Genomic DNA, 14,994 nt, shown 5'->3' on the forward strand with positions numbered 1-14,994 from the left:
GAATTTGTTTGAGACTAAGTTAATTCATTTGGCTCCTAGCCGAAAATATTTTTGTGTTTTTTTATAACTGGATGATTCATGAATGACAAGCAAGATTGTTTATCACAACCTAGTGATAATTGAAACTTGAAGAGTTTGGTTCATTCAGATTTTCTCATTGTTAACTTTCAAATTAAAGTGATTGGTTATACTTAAGTGTTACAGTTTGACATTTAAATTGATAGAATAAATTGAGTGCACAAAATAATCAACTTTTAAATGGGAAGTTGCTTGAATTTATAAGAGGTAAATAAGTTTAATTTTGACAAATAAAAGGTAATGGCAATAAAGTCTGTATGGGTTTTGTGTTTCAAGGAGGGATGTATTGAAACACGTTCTCAGTTTTTGATGTAACCATTTGAATGTGAGACAATGTTACAAAGTAATATCTGTTTGTTTTGTGACTTTCCTACACTGAGTAAATGTTATTTGTGGTAATCCTCATGTTCACATGTAAAGTTTATCGAATCAATGTATGTAAATGCTAATATGTTGTCTGAAAAGCTAAGGGCTCTGGAGAGTGTCAATGACTTTATAACAGATGACGGGATTTTTCCTAGTACTTAGTTATTTGGGGTTATAAGAGATAAAATGCTTAAAGAGAAACAAATAAACCATTTGTGCAAATTATGTTATTCATAAATAAATTGGTAAAATAGACAGAATGATGGAGGAGTTTCCTCTATAATTTGTCAAACTGATAGGAAAACTTTTGAATTACTTTTAGCTTGTACTTTGGTTACATTGTATTAATTGGGTCATAAAAGAACGTAGTATGTGTATGCTAGAAGGCAATAGGTTTTGAGCTGTGACTGTAGAAGTTTAAATCTGAAATGGCAAGTGTGACAAAGTGCATTTATAATGCAAATTTGGATCTTTTTAAACGATGAATATTTTGGAGATTTAAACCTACCTCTTCAGCACTTTTTGGGTGCAAATTTAAATGTTATTTCCTTTTGCATTTGTATCAATGATTTATTATTGTCCTGTGCATAATTCTGAACCTAAAATGATGTTTAGAATATGTGAGTATTTGTATTTGTAGCATATTGTTGTCTGTAACTTCTGGAATATCAGCATGTTGTGGGGATGTATTAATACTGTGCATGCCGATGTCTAGGCCTTGCTTGACTGTTGAGTGACTGAGGAATTCCTGACAGACACTGGTCCTGAGTTTGTGATCCATTATGCTTTGCGTTCAGGATGAAAGGAAGGTGTGTGACCTATGTGCCTCCAGCGCCAACAGACATGGCCGTTGGGGACATACCCAGGCATCAGTGTGGCAGCACCTGATTGGACTCTTATCGAACAGGGGGAATCAAGTCCTGATCAATTGATTGGCAATGACCAAAAGGGGTGTGAAACCCAACCAGGAATGAGTTACAGCAATGGTGACTATCGCCAGCGATGATCAGCAGTTGGAGAGTCACCACACCCGAGAAGGAAGGAAAACCAAAGCCAGAGAGCTAGACAAAGAACTATAATATGCAGAGGACGACTGAGACCGATGCACAGATAAAGGCCAGTGTTTGCTTGGGTACTTGCCGGTTACTCAAGGTTAGGTCAAGGTCTTGTATTGGACTTGAACTTTGCTATTTTCCTGTAAGACAACTTATTGTTGGTTGAGTGGGTGCTTATTGATTGTGTGGGCACAAAGTACCCCATGTTGTCTTTTGTTTTTTAACTGAGGGTGGGCCCATATGCTGGTAACATTTGGCTTTGGATTGGTCATGGGCCCATGCTTGGGCTTGGCCCAGACCAAAAGGGGGGAATGAAGTAGGGGAAGGGTTAATGGATTTTGTACCCAGAATATGTCAGAAACAGAACCCTTCATCATGACTGATCTTCTCAAGCTTATACTGTTCTTGGCATTAATATCAGTTATTTGTTTGTGTATTACATGCTTTAACTCTCATTTGTATAAAGACAGATAGGTTAATGTGGCTGTTATTTTGTAGACTTTGCAAATTTTGCCTATTTGTGTTAGTTGGACATTGTTACACAGATGGTAGTTTACGATACCAGTTTTTGACAGTTGCTGATGGCAGATCACAATACCAGCTTTTAACAGGAAGAATCCTTCTGGGACAGCGGCGATCGTACAAGTAATTTCAAAGACAGGGATGCCAGTACTGCTGCAGAAGGGTTTTGAATCGTGACTGTGTATCATGACTGCAGCTGCCAGCTGGACTGTGAATCGTGATTAAACCTGAGGCTGTATCATGACCAAGAAAGGAAGACCCGGAGTTCTGGCCAGAATGGGAAACTTGGAATCGTGTTTGACAATAAGACTCAATGTATAAACGCCCTCATGTTTGTGTTCTGTAAGAAGTCTGGTAGTTTCTCCCAAAATTCTGGAATAAACCCCAGAGTTTTGAAATAAAAACCACTGTATTTTGATTCACTAACAGTCTGAGGTATTATTTTACCTACAACAGTTAGTGAGGGCAAGAGATCAGGGAATTCATTTGCCGCCAATGACCATTTAAAGCTCATTAATAGGCCAGTGTGATCAGGATGCATTTTTAACATTGGCTTCAGCAAACCTAAACAGTCTGGTATATGCTATTGCACAGCTATTGGTTTCACTGCAGGATGACCAAAAATTTTGTCTGTTAAACATGTAAACTTAGGGGGCGCCAAAGTATCCTACATTCATAGAACGTGTGCCGTACCTCACTTTTGCCTAGTCTCCCAATGCCTCATGACTTGATCGTAATGGCCCCCTGAGGAGCTGCCTAGTCTCAGCAAGAAGATCCATTATGACTGCAGTCTGCACTTGGAGGTTGATGAAGCCATTAATAAGGTATCAAGGTTGCCTTTTACCCAATTAGACCATTAACTTTGAGTGATTGCATCACCACAGTGTGCATTAAGCCTTTTTCAACTAAAATTGCGAGATGGGGTTGGGGGGTGTAATCCCTTGCTCAAAGCTACTCAGGAAAGATCTGGAATCAAGAAAGTATAACCCGCTGAGAGCCACACCTTATCCTTGCTGCTGGCTGCCCCTCTCCCAAGTCCCATCCCAAGATCCCCTTCCTGCCATTCCTCATTTGTGGCCTGGTCTGGATCCTTCGGCATTCCTGGTCTTCCAGTGGGATCCTGGGCATGACCAGAGTTGCCCAGTTAAGCACTTGATTGACACTTAATGCAGCAAAGCTTCCCAAAAAAAAAAGGCAAGGCAAAGCAAGCCAGGGCTCTCACTAGCAGGCAAGACTTCTGTTGGCTACAGTAAGTTCCATTTGCTTAGTATTTCCATTACTTTTGTTGTGCGGCTGTTGGTGTTCAGAGTTTTAGCTTGTTACAGACTTTGATCCCTTCAAGTAACCAAAGAATTTGAGAGTGTAAAATCAGTGGTTTTATTTATTTAGCTCTACCAAGGGTCCTAGTACACTAGCTACCCGTGGGCCAGAGTTATGAATACAGTGCTTTTCCCCACCACAGATTTACACAAAGAGATATACTTCCAGGTTCGATTGCAAGCAATTAGCATATACCAGAGGTGTACATGAATTATCTATGTCCACTCACCACTGTTGATTAGGGTTACATCATGTATAGAATACAGGTGTTATTAACAAATCAACATCTGCACAGCTACTCGATTATAATATCCAATCGGTGTAAAGGTTTCAATGTGTTAGCTGATCTAATCACTGGCTAGAATGGTAGGAAGGACTATTACTTACGGGGCGAAAAACTGCAGCAGGCGACGGTGCAGAGGGACCGCGGGGTCCTTGTGCATGAGTCGCAAAAACCCAGCCTGCAGGTGCAGCAGGTGGTCAGGAAGGCGAATGGGATGCTGGCCTTCATAGCGAGGGGGATTGAATATAAAAGTAGGGAGGTCTTGCTGCAGCTGCATAGGGCATTGGTGAGGCCGCAGCTGGAGTACTGTGTGCAGTTTTGGGCGCTGCACCTGCGCAAAGATATTTTGGCCTTGGAGGGAGTGCAGAGGAGGTTTACTAGGCTGATACCGGAGTTGAGGGGGTTGAGCTATGAGGAGAGGCTGAATAAACTGGGCTTGTACTCGTTGGAGTTTAGAAGAATGAGGGGAGATCTCATTGAGACGTATAAGATGATGAATGGGATGGATAGGATAGAGGTGGAAAGACTCTTCCCGCTCAAAAAAGACAGTAGGACTAGGGGGCACAGCCTCAAGATAAAAGGGGGGCGGTTTAGAATGGAGTTGAGGAGGAACTTCTTCACTCAAAGGGTGGTGAATCTCTGGAATTCTCTGCCCGTTGAAGTGGTGGAGGCTGCCTCGCTAAATATTTTTAAGACGCGGGTTGATGGGTTTTTGATAAGAGAGGGGATTAAGGGTTATGGGGAGAGGGCGGGAAAGTGGAACTGAGCCACGACAGATCAGCCATGATCTTATTGAATGGCGGGGCAGGCTCGAAGGGCTAGATGGCCTACTCCTGCTCCTATTTCTTATGTTCTTATGTTCTTATGTTACAAGTTATCCTTAACATCATGACTGAAGTCTAGCTTATAGATATCAATTATCTGTCCCATGTTCAAATTTCAGAGTTGATGAGTACTCTCAGACTGGAGAGGTCTGATAGATTAACAGGCCCAGTGTTCAAGCAGTAAATTATGTCACCTCCCTATGTTATCTTTAGACGAGTTGATTGTTTAAACAGCTTCACTTTGTTGTACAATGTTACACTTCATAATTGACACCTGTAATGTTTCTGCTTGAGAATTAGCAGCCCACAGTTTTGCACCCTTGTCTACTGTCTCGTAGTTAGCTGTGTGCAGGATCCTTCTGCTAAACTACATCTTTTAACTTTTTCACTGAGAATGATTATTAGTATGACTATTAGCCCCCTTCAACTTTGTATTTTAGTTCAGATTCCAACACTCCACAGCATTTTGATTTTAAATTATTTTAATTCCCGTTATAAATACTTCCTGAAACTGTTTCAACTCTTCCATGCTATCCACATATAACATACTTTGCTTCTAGTGGCAGATGACAGTGGTGGGGAAAAGCACTAAACAGGGGAACTGTCATTGTCAAGCTAAGGATGGAGACAGTTGACCTGTAGTGAGAGAGAAAACAGCAAGGATAAGACTAGGGGTTGCAGCTTTTAGACTATTGAGAAACTAAGGCTATTAATACGGCAAAACTGGAGACCCAGTCATACTGACTGGATGCATCCCAAGTCTGAGAAGCTTCGGGGAGAAGCAGATAGAGAGAGAGAGAGAGAGAGAGCAGGCCTGCATTCAGAAGCTGGAGCAGCAGACCAGTCTTGGTGAATCAGTGTGTTGAGGAGCTGCGAATAGGACAGAGATCTGGAGCACCATCAGAGAATATATTCTGTAAAGTTTCTTGAAGTTAGCCTTTCCCCAGAAAGTCTATACGGTGTCGATGCTGGTGGAATAAAAGAACCATTTTTTTTAAAGCCTTGTGCAGTCATGTGCTTAATACACAGTTACAATAATCTAGATTAAATGTCATAAAATCATTGCACTTTTAAAAAATTTACTAGGCCAAATCTCTCTTTCAGCAAACTGATTTTTACCAAAGATTATTCAGAAGTTTTTTGTATTTAACGCACATTTTAATATCTCCTAAAACATTTGCTTCACAGCACCAGCTTCATTTCCATTAAAAATTGGATTGATGTTGAACTTTCAGCACTTAAACATGGGACATGCTTGCAAAGGTGATCACTCAATGCAGGTCATGTCGAGTAGAAGGAAAGGCAGGAAGGAGCTGGGCAAAGGCAAAGCCAAGAGGCACCTTAAAAGTGCTCCATGACAACATCCAGGGTCCCATCAAGCAGGTCATTCACCGCCTGGCTGGCTTACCACAAGGGTATCAAGTGCATCTTTTATCTGATCTACGAGGAGATCCATGGGGTACTGAAGGTGTTCCTGGAAAATGTCATTAGGGGTTCGGTGACCTACACTGGGCACACCTAGGGTGGCACAGTGGTTAGTGCTCCTGCCTCACACGCCAGGGACCTGGGTTCAATTCCCAGCTTGGATCACTGTCTGCGTGGAGCTTGCATGTTGTCCCTGTATCTGTGTGAGTTTTCTCTGGGTGCGCTGGTTTCCACCAGCAGTCTGAAAGATGTGCTGGTTAGATACATTAACCTGAACATGAGCCAGAGTGTGGTGACTAGGGGAATTTCACAATAATTCCTTGGAATATTAATGTAAGCCTTATTTGTGACAAATATATAAATTTTACTTGAGTGCAAAATAGTGATGGCCGTGGATGCAGTGTACATCCTGGAGTACCAGGGAGCAGACTCCGTCTGGCCTTGATGAGTAAGGACAGTTCCAAAAAAAGAAAGTTTGCAAAGATATGGATACGGTTCCACGGCTCCTTGACAGATACATTTTCATTATAATTTCAGAAGCAACTACTCACTTGGTTTCGTTTCAATACACAGCCACTGAGAAATTATCTTGGACAGAGGTTTCAAATAAATAAAATCCCCAGCAGCATAGTAATTGGCTTCTGATGTTGCAATTTCCACAAGTTCTCTTTTGTTGGCACCTGTTACACCAATGGCAAAGACTCCAACACTATCACTACTTAAGGCTTTAGCTATGGATGGTATGTCTCCCGAGTCTGTGACCAGTCCATTAGTAATAAAAATAACGAATTGTGGCACCTTGGATTTTCTTCGACCACCTTTTTCTTCAGATAGCAGTTGCTTTGCTTGTTTCAGGGCTTTTACTGCATTCCGAGATCCACCCGTTGTCTTCCGTAGCTGTATAATTGCATTTCTGATTTCAGCTTTGCTTGTGAACTGATCAAGCTGGAATATCGTCTTTGGATTGTTTCCATAAATTATGGCACCAAATCGAACGCTATCCCTGTCAACATCTGAACGGTTCACAATTGCCATCATAAAATCCTTCATATTCTTAAGCTGAGGTGCAGTTATACTGTCTGAGCCATCCAAAACAAAGACAATGTCTGCAACTTCTATTCTCTTGCAATCTGTTGAAAAGTGTCAACAATAAATAATCAGGCAAAGGCAAGTAGAGTGGAAAAGAAGAGGAAAATGTTGGAAACCTTAAATAAAAACACACTGATAAAATAGATAATGAATCTGGCAGTATTTGAAAACAGATGACAAGATAATGCTCCGGATGCAGACTGAAAACTGGAAGCAAAATAAGCGGCTTTCATAGGTCTGACAAAATAGACAGCAGAAAGGAACACCACCTAATAATGGTTTAAGTATAGGATTTCTACCATAAGCAAGTTAATAGATTTACCAATAAGAATCACTGACTTTTAAATACACTGACTGGTTTTTGGCAACATTTATTTCTTGACTCCTGACGATTACATGTTTCTCTTCCCTCCCACTTTGTTATCTTATGTGATTAAGAGATTTCTCATTCACAGTCTGACAAAACGTCTGAAACATCAATTTAACTTCTCTGTTCATAGAAGATACGTATTTCTGGGCACTGTACCTCAGAGGGGATGTACTGGCTTCAGAGAGCATGCACACTGACCGAGAAGTTAGAAGGACTTAACTAAGGGGACAGCTTGTCTTCCTTCACTGTGGAAGATTGTGATTTGATCTAAATATGGTGTTTATTATTAAAGTATTTGATTAGCTATAGAAACATAGAGAGTAGGAGCAGGAAGAAGCCATTTGGCCCTTCAAGCCTACTCTGCCATTCATTACAACCATGGCTGTTCATCCAACCATAGCCTGAACCTGTTTTTTTCCCCATAACCTTTGATCCCATTCACCCCAAGTGTTGTATCCAGCTGTTTCTTGAATATATTCAATGTTTTGGCATCAATTACTTCCTGTATAGAAACACAGATATATAAGAGAGAAACTATTTTCACTTGTGGATGAGTTCTGAACAACGGATATAATCTTAAAATTAGAATTAGGCCATTCAGGGTGACGCAAGAAAGAACTTTATACAAACACCAGTGAAATTTGGAACTTTCTTATCCCAGAGACTGCTGACACTAAGGACTATAGGTAATTTCAACAGATTCCATTTTTTGTCAGTAACTCAGTAGACTGGATTTTTTTTTTAATGGTGTCATGAAAGACTTCCCTAATCTTCATGATCTGAAAGATGCCCTCTGTAAGCTATACCGAGGCTTTAATCAGAAAAGTTTCTAATTCTACTGAGTCTTCTCAGTGTAGTTGGAAGAGTGGTATGAATGATTGGTTCAGTACCTCCAGCCAGACAAGGGAAAAGAAACATTCCAACTCCTCAGTGACCCTTGGAAGTGTGACTGAGAACAGGATATGATGCCAGTCAAACACCTTGTCAAGCTCATATGTGCCTGGCTGAAGTACAACAGGCCTTGGGCATTAAACGGAACTATAACTTAACTGGTATGGGGGTAGTGGGATGTGGTGATTTTGAGCCTGCAGTCTGTCTGTGGGAATGGCAGCGTGTACTCAGAATCTGGAGACCGTGATTCGCATCAGTGAGTTTCCAATTTCCAATATTACCAGCATCTTGCTGGTGGAGTGGCATGAAATATGCTGCAGGACCACAAAAAGCTCATTTTAATGCATCAGCATGTCATTACTGGGCACTCCTCCTGGACTTTGTAACTCACTGAATATTGGGTGGGCGCCAGCATGCCGTCATGCCAACGCAATTTACCACAGCTACACTTACACATGAACCTGTCGTGGGGGGGTCTCCCCGGGGCCTTAAGGTAAGTACGGTTCCCGGGGAGAGGGACATGGCCAAGCAGTGACTGGCAATACAACCTGGCAGTGCCAACTTGTGCCAAGGGGCCAACTCCAATGAAAATATCATGGATGGGGGAGGGGGGATTCACTTTTATGTAGAGGTGGCTGGGAATGGACAGAAAAGCAGGGGATATCAGCATTGGGGTGGTCAAGGGGAAGGGTGGATGGAGATGGGTGTCCACTCCAAACATGGGGGGAGGGGGTGTGCGGGTCAGTTGATTAACCTTGTTGCCTGTTGCAATATATACTAGAAAATTTTCTATCCAGCAAAGCATCCCTGATTTTCCAAAATCTGCTGCCAGTGGGCAAATCTCCCTTCATCAACATGTACTTGAAAAGTTTCTATAACTGTGGAATCGAATAATGAGTTTTTTTCTTAAACTTACCATCAATTGGACTACACACTTCAAATGAGATGGCTTTTTCCAACTCTTTTAGGGCGTCAAAGCTGTTTACATGATGAACATTATCTGGGGATCCTGCAATCTCCACGAGCTGGTCATAATTAGCTTGGATGACACCGATGGCTAAGACATTAATGCTTTTATCCCTGATGGCTTTGGCCGGTTGACTCACGTGATCGCTTGCTTCTCCATCTGTAATCACAATAAGGTATTGCCGTTCTTCTGGACGGCCCCCTCTCGAGCTATCAAAATAGTCAATCGCAAATCTCAATGCTGCACCTGTGTTTGTATCACCACCCATCTGCTCAATGTTATGAATAGCTTTCAGTAGTCTAACTTTGTCCTCATATTGATCAAGCTGAAATTCCAAATTTACACCTGTGCTGAAAGTTATTACACCATACTGCATCCTGGTTTTGCCAACCTCTGTTCTGTTGATTAAAGTTTCCATGAATACTTTTACTTTAGTAAAGTCTGGAGGATCTATACTGCTTGATCCATCAACTACAAAAATCATGTCTGCCACTTCCAGTTTACTGCAGGCTGTAGGAAAATAAAACAAAAACAGGTTGGTTTGTATTTATTATTAGATTTTCTTCTTCTTTTGCATCAATTTAATTTTCCCGTATCAATATAGAATAACAAAATAAGTGAACAAGCTTTGAACTATGTTGTAAACACCACTATTGACCCTGTTGTCGTACATTCCCACAATCTGAAAGACATGCAGGTTAGGTGCACTGGCCATGCTGAATTCTCCCTCAGTCTATCCAACAGGCACCAGAGTATAGCAACGAGGCGACTTCCACAGTAACTTCATTGCAGTTTTAATGTAAACCCATTTATGGCACTAATAAATAAACTGAAACCAGGCTTTTTAAATGAAAAAGACAATAACTGTTCAGGCAGGTTTTCATAATCCCACATTAGATTACCTATGCTGCCACGTTAAGAATGGGACAGAATTTAGGAGCTGACCATGGCATATTGGTAATGCCATTGGACTGTCAATCAAGAGGCTCAGGCTTTTAATGGTTTTTTTGGTAATTTATTTCTAATCCAAAAAGCCAATTCAAATTAAGTCAATCATGGTCCTCACATGAGGGACAAGCCAGATCCAAGCACATCCCACAGAGAGGTGAACAATGGTATCTGCACACCACAAGCCCTTCAAGGGAATGTTACGGTGCTGCTGAGCTTCCCGGTCTGTATGGAGGAAATATTAACTTTAGTTCTCTCTGGTTATATGAATATTTCCAGCACCTGTTGTTCTGTTCTTTCCCACTTATATATATTGTCATTCATTTAAGAATACTTAAGGACCGGTTCTTCAACTAGGCAATCGCAGTGAAGGGCAACAGAGAGGTCAAGATTCCATGGACACCAGCTTGAAGAGTTACTCAGGCTTCCCTGATTAAATCTCCTGATGACAAAAACAACCCCTCACTACACGTGCCCAATTGTGGAATAAACCCTTAAATTTGGATAAGGTTCAATTTCAAAAGAATGGAATCGATGGAAACAAAAATGTATTTAAATCCTATACTTTGTGTGATTCCAAGTGAGGCTAGAACCCTTACATTGAATTCCTGAAATGAGTGAGATGCTGATGATAATAGTGGTACGAGAAGACAAAACTCTCGAAGCTTTTTCATATCTCTTCTGAAGTGTACATATTAAAGGCAAGTTACCCTATTTCTAACATATTATATCTTTATGTTTTATATCTTGCTTTCAGTATTTGAATCATTATTTGATATTTTGTACTTGACTATAAATAAGCACATTATTGGGGTAAAATTACAATTGTGATTAATGTATAACATCCAGACTCATTGAGAAAGAGCAGAACAGCAGGTGCTAGAAATATTCATATAACCAGAGAGAAATAAAGTTAATATTTCCTCCATACAGACCGGGAAGCTCAGCAGCACCGTAACATTCCCTTGAAGGGTTTGTGGTGTGCAGATACCATTGTTCACCTCTTTGTGGGATGTGCCTTTGCAAAGAAGGTCAGGAAAGTGATGCAATGTCAGAAAATGCTTGGAGATCTCAGCAGGTCCAACAACTTCTGTGGAGAGAAAACAGAGCTAACCTTTCGAGTCAGGATGACACTTTGTCAGACTTGTCAGTGGTTTCTGTTGATGTTTGCCTGTAGCAGATAATGTTTGTCTTGGTGTATACCCTGTGCTACAGGCAAACACCAACAGAAACCACTGCCAACAGACAACGATCAGATCCCCACATCCAGTAGACAACAATTAGCCCTCCCTCCACCTCCCCCCCAACCAGACAACGATCGGCCCTCCATCTCTCTCCGCCCCCCAAACCAGAGATACATCTGACCCACCTCCTCCACCGCCGCGCGCACCGCCCCCCCCACCTCCCCCGCCCCACAACCAAACGATGATCTGGCCTCACTCCCCTCTTCCCTCCCCCCACCTCCAACCAACCAGAGAATGATCTGACACGCCTCCCTCCTCTCCCTCACTACCGATCTGAATCAGAGAGCCTTTGGAAGCTCTGGACTCGCTGTTCAGCAGCTGGAGCGCCTGGTTCAGACTTTTATTCCACAGGTCCATTTCAGCGCAATTCCGGATCAGCGAACCGAAAGGGGGAAATGCTGATAAAGTTGGACGGGCAGGTCATTAATTCAATTGAAATACATGCAAATACATTTAAATCGCTGTTGTGCCTGTTTCAAGTTTGAAGCGAATCACCACTGAGATCACCACCCCCACCATTCCCGGGTTTTGGTAAAGTGGCAATCTGTGCATTAACGGGTATGGATTGCGATAATGGCGTCACACCGACTTTATCACATTTTCGCACCCGTCACAATGGCAAAATTGGGCCCTGAGTGTGTAGAGTTTTTGGGCAGAGACAGGTTGGTGGGTTTTTTGTTTAAATGTCCCCCAAGCACTCCATACCGCTGTATATTTAGATAGTAATCAACAGATTTGGCATCTCATCTCTATCTTAAGTCTTTTGGCACAGTAGGTTTGAATCCTATCCCAGGACTTGATGGCCAAGGAAGTTGTATTCATAATAATGGTCAATGTTGAGTTTGTCAATCTGCAAATGCTTCCAAACACAGCATTGGTTGGCAGTAAGTGTGGGAGAAACTCTTGGTCAGCCATCCTTGTTGGGGAATGGCGCTGCTCAAGCTTTAAGCCCCTGCTGACCTGTTCTCAGTGTTACTAGCTATGGAAACTCACCAAAGTCTGCTTTTGCATGCCACTAGGTATGGGAAGAGAATTGGAAATGGAACATCCATCCTCTTCTGTTCTCTGGGTTCTGTAAGGCCTGTACTAAGGCTAGCTTAACAACAATGTTAGTGGCCTACAACTGGAAATTCTGCTGCCTCACAGCTAAGATAGATGCAGTGTCCTATAGGCGCACTTCCTCTGCACCACAGTGCCACAGGTCACAGATCAACCTTTAGATGCCCAATTAGTCTCCATAAATATTAAAATTGAAACCTTGCCATGTTGATGATAATTTCAGCAAGAAAGAAAAAGCCATGTACCTTCTTTTGTACACATATCACGTATAACTCTATATTTTATTTCTGATAAAGCGTCAAAGTTTTCAGTGTGAAAAACCCTTTCAATTGTTCCTGCCATTTGTTGGAGTTGAACTTGGTCAGCTTTTCCCACGCCAACAGCATAAATCTCTATTCCTCGTTGCCTTAATTCTGCAGCAGACATTGAAACATCGTCCTGTGACTTTCCATCTGTGATGATAACCAGAAAGCGGCGTACCCGTTCAAGACGAGATTTATCTGCTTCAAGGAAAAGTTCCTTCATATAAGTTATTGCCTGAGCTGCCTGTGACACATGTCCTCCAATCATCTTGATTCTCTTAATTGCAGCTTCTATTTCATAACTGGTTGCATATTTAGCAATGTCAACTTCTTTCTGAGTTGTAGATCCATACTGGGCAACACCAATTCGTACTTTGTCTTTACCAATGCGGAATACATGTATTATATCAAGTATGAAAGATTTCATGTCTGTGAAGTCGCCAGGTGTCATACTACCTGACCCATCTATCAGAAAGTAGATATCGGCTTCGTCAGTGTCAGCGCAGCCTGAGAAAAAGAAAAAAAAATCACAATGAGGCTTGGCTGTGAGTTCTGAATCTATTAGAATGCCAGAACACCTACTCCCCAGAAGGAACATTGTTTGATTGACAGCTTAGGCTTTCAGGACTCTGTCAGTTTCATAATGTTCGTGGATATTATGCAAGTGGTTTCAAGTGTTTACAGTTTGTGTTTTTTGAAACTTCAAAGGGCCTGGATGATTGATATTTTTATTAATTTACTGTCCAGACTTGTTTTCCCTGTATGAGATGGATTATGTTTTTTGAAAATTCTTTTTATACATGCCACTTCACATTGTGTTCATTGGTTCTTGAAAGTTTACGTTGGGTCAATGGGCATGGCAGTGTCAGAGCCTAGAAAATAGAGCATAAGGGAATATAGACGGTGGTTGAAGGGGCAGATTTGGCTTCAGATGACATGAGTCCTGTAATGGGATGGGCACCAACCCATATAAAATGCAGCCCAATTTTTCTCCATCTGAAATGACTGTGCGCTCTGAGTTCAGAAATGTATACTTCTTACCTTGCGCAAGTTGATCTCTTTTTCCTGGCGTATGATCCACACCATGGACAACACCAAGGCAAATTTTCTTTGCAAATTTTCTTGCAGAAGTTATTTCTGAGAAATTTTCAAAATTTTCTTTTGCTGAAAAATAGATTTCTGGGGGAAATGAGACAATGCTTCTGAGTTCAGCATGGTTGGCATTTGGTGTCCCTATGGCATATATGGTAACACCAAGTCGTCGAAGGGCAGCGCTGAAGCTTTTGACATCATCGTCGGATTTTCCATCGGCAATCACAATTGCAATTTTAGGGATACCTTGTGTTTGCCGACGTCTAGCTCTTGGCTCAAAATAGTTAGTTTTTAGGAAGTTAATAGCAGCCCCCGTATTTGATTTTCCTCCCTTGTAACGCATGTTTGTGATGTGCTGGACAATGTCTTCCTTATTTTGATAAGTTGTGAAGTGAAACTCTTTTGTTGGGGTAGTGCTGTACTGTACCAAACCAATTCGCACATTTTCAGGACCAACTTCAAATACCTTGATAAAATTGCTAAGAAATTCGTTGATCAGTTTAAAGTTTGCTTCTCCAATTCTGTCTGATCCAGGCACAAGAATAGCAATATCAACAACTGAGGCTGCTTTGCACACTGAAAATAAAGAAGAAAACATTGTTACTGTACTGTGCAGCACCTCTCAAAAGACGAAGCATGAATTCACTAAATATTATGAATACTGAGCATACACTTCAGTTCCTGCACCGGGATCTTTATGAAGCAAACTTTTGTCTAAAATAGGCAAAAAGAGGCAGTTGGAGGGACTTGCAAACCTTGTACATGAATTACACAAAATCAATATATAGATGCAGCACCAATTGGGAAGCCAAATGGATCAGTTGACTTTTGTTACAAATTAATTGGTGTATAAAGTAACAAAGTCTTGCTATAGTCTACAGGGCCAGTGAGCATACATGGAATACTGTGTATAGTTTTGTCCTCCTTATTTAAGTAAGGACACACTTGCCCTGGAGGGAATTTAACAAAGATTCACTGGACTGGTTCCTGGGATGACAAGAATGCCTTATGAGGAAAGAATAAGTAGACGAGGATTATATTCCCTAGAGCTTAAAAGAATGAAAGATGATCCATATTGAAACATACAATGGCAATTTCCCCATCCCGCCTGCCGCAAGAATCGGAGCGAGCATGGGGCAGATCATGGAAATGTCCATTG

The 14,994-nt window shown here is 41.5% G+C and overlaps 1 protein-coding gene across 1 annotated transcript in view; it reads right to left on the bottom strand.

Moving 5' to 3' along the window:
- Positions 1 to 14,994, bottom strand: part of LOC145353036 (collagen alpha-6(VI) chain-like) — a 138,674-nt gene that overhangs the window by 110,506 nt on the left and 13,174 nt on the right. Inside the window, exons 3-6 of the mRNA XM_080203359.1 lie at positions 13,785 to 14,411; positions 12,687 to 13,250; positions 9,140 to 9,700; positions 6,425 to 7,003 (exon numbers count right to left, since the gene is read on the bottom strand). Of these exons, the coding sequence (XP_080059485.1) occupies positions 6,425 to 7,003; positions 9,140 to 9,700; positions 12,687 to 13,250; positions 13,785 to 14,411 (2,331 nt within the window). The remainder of the gene's footprint in view (positions 1 to 6,424; positions 7,004 to 9,139; positions 9,701 to 12,686; positions 13,251 to 13,784; positions 14,412 to 14,994) is intronic.

Source organism: Carcharhinus amblyrhynchos, chromosome 2, assembly GCF_965287045.1.
Source record: "Carcharhinus amblyrhynchos chromosome 2, sCarAmb.v2.hapA, whole genome shotgun sequence".
Lineage (NCBI taxonomy): Eukaryota > Metazoa > Chordata > Chondrichthyes > Carcharhiniformes > Carcharhinidae > Carcharhinus > Carcharhinus amblyrhynchos.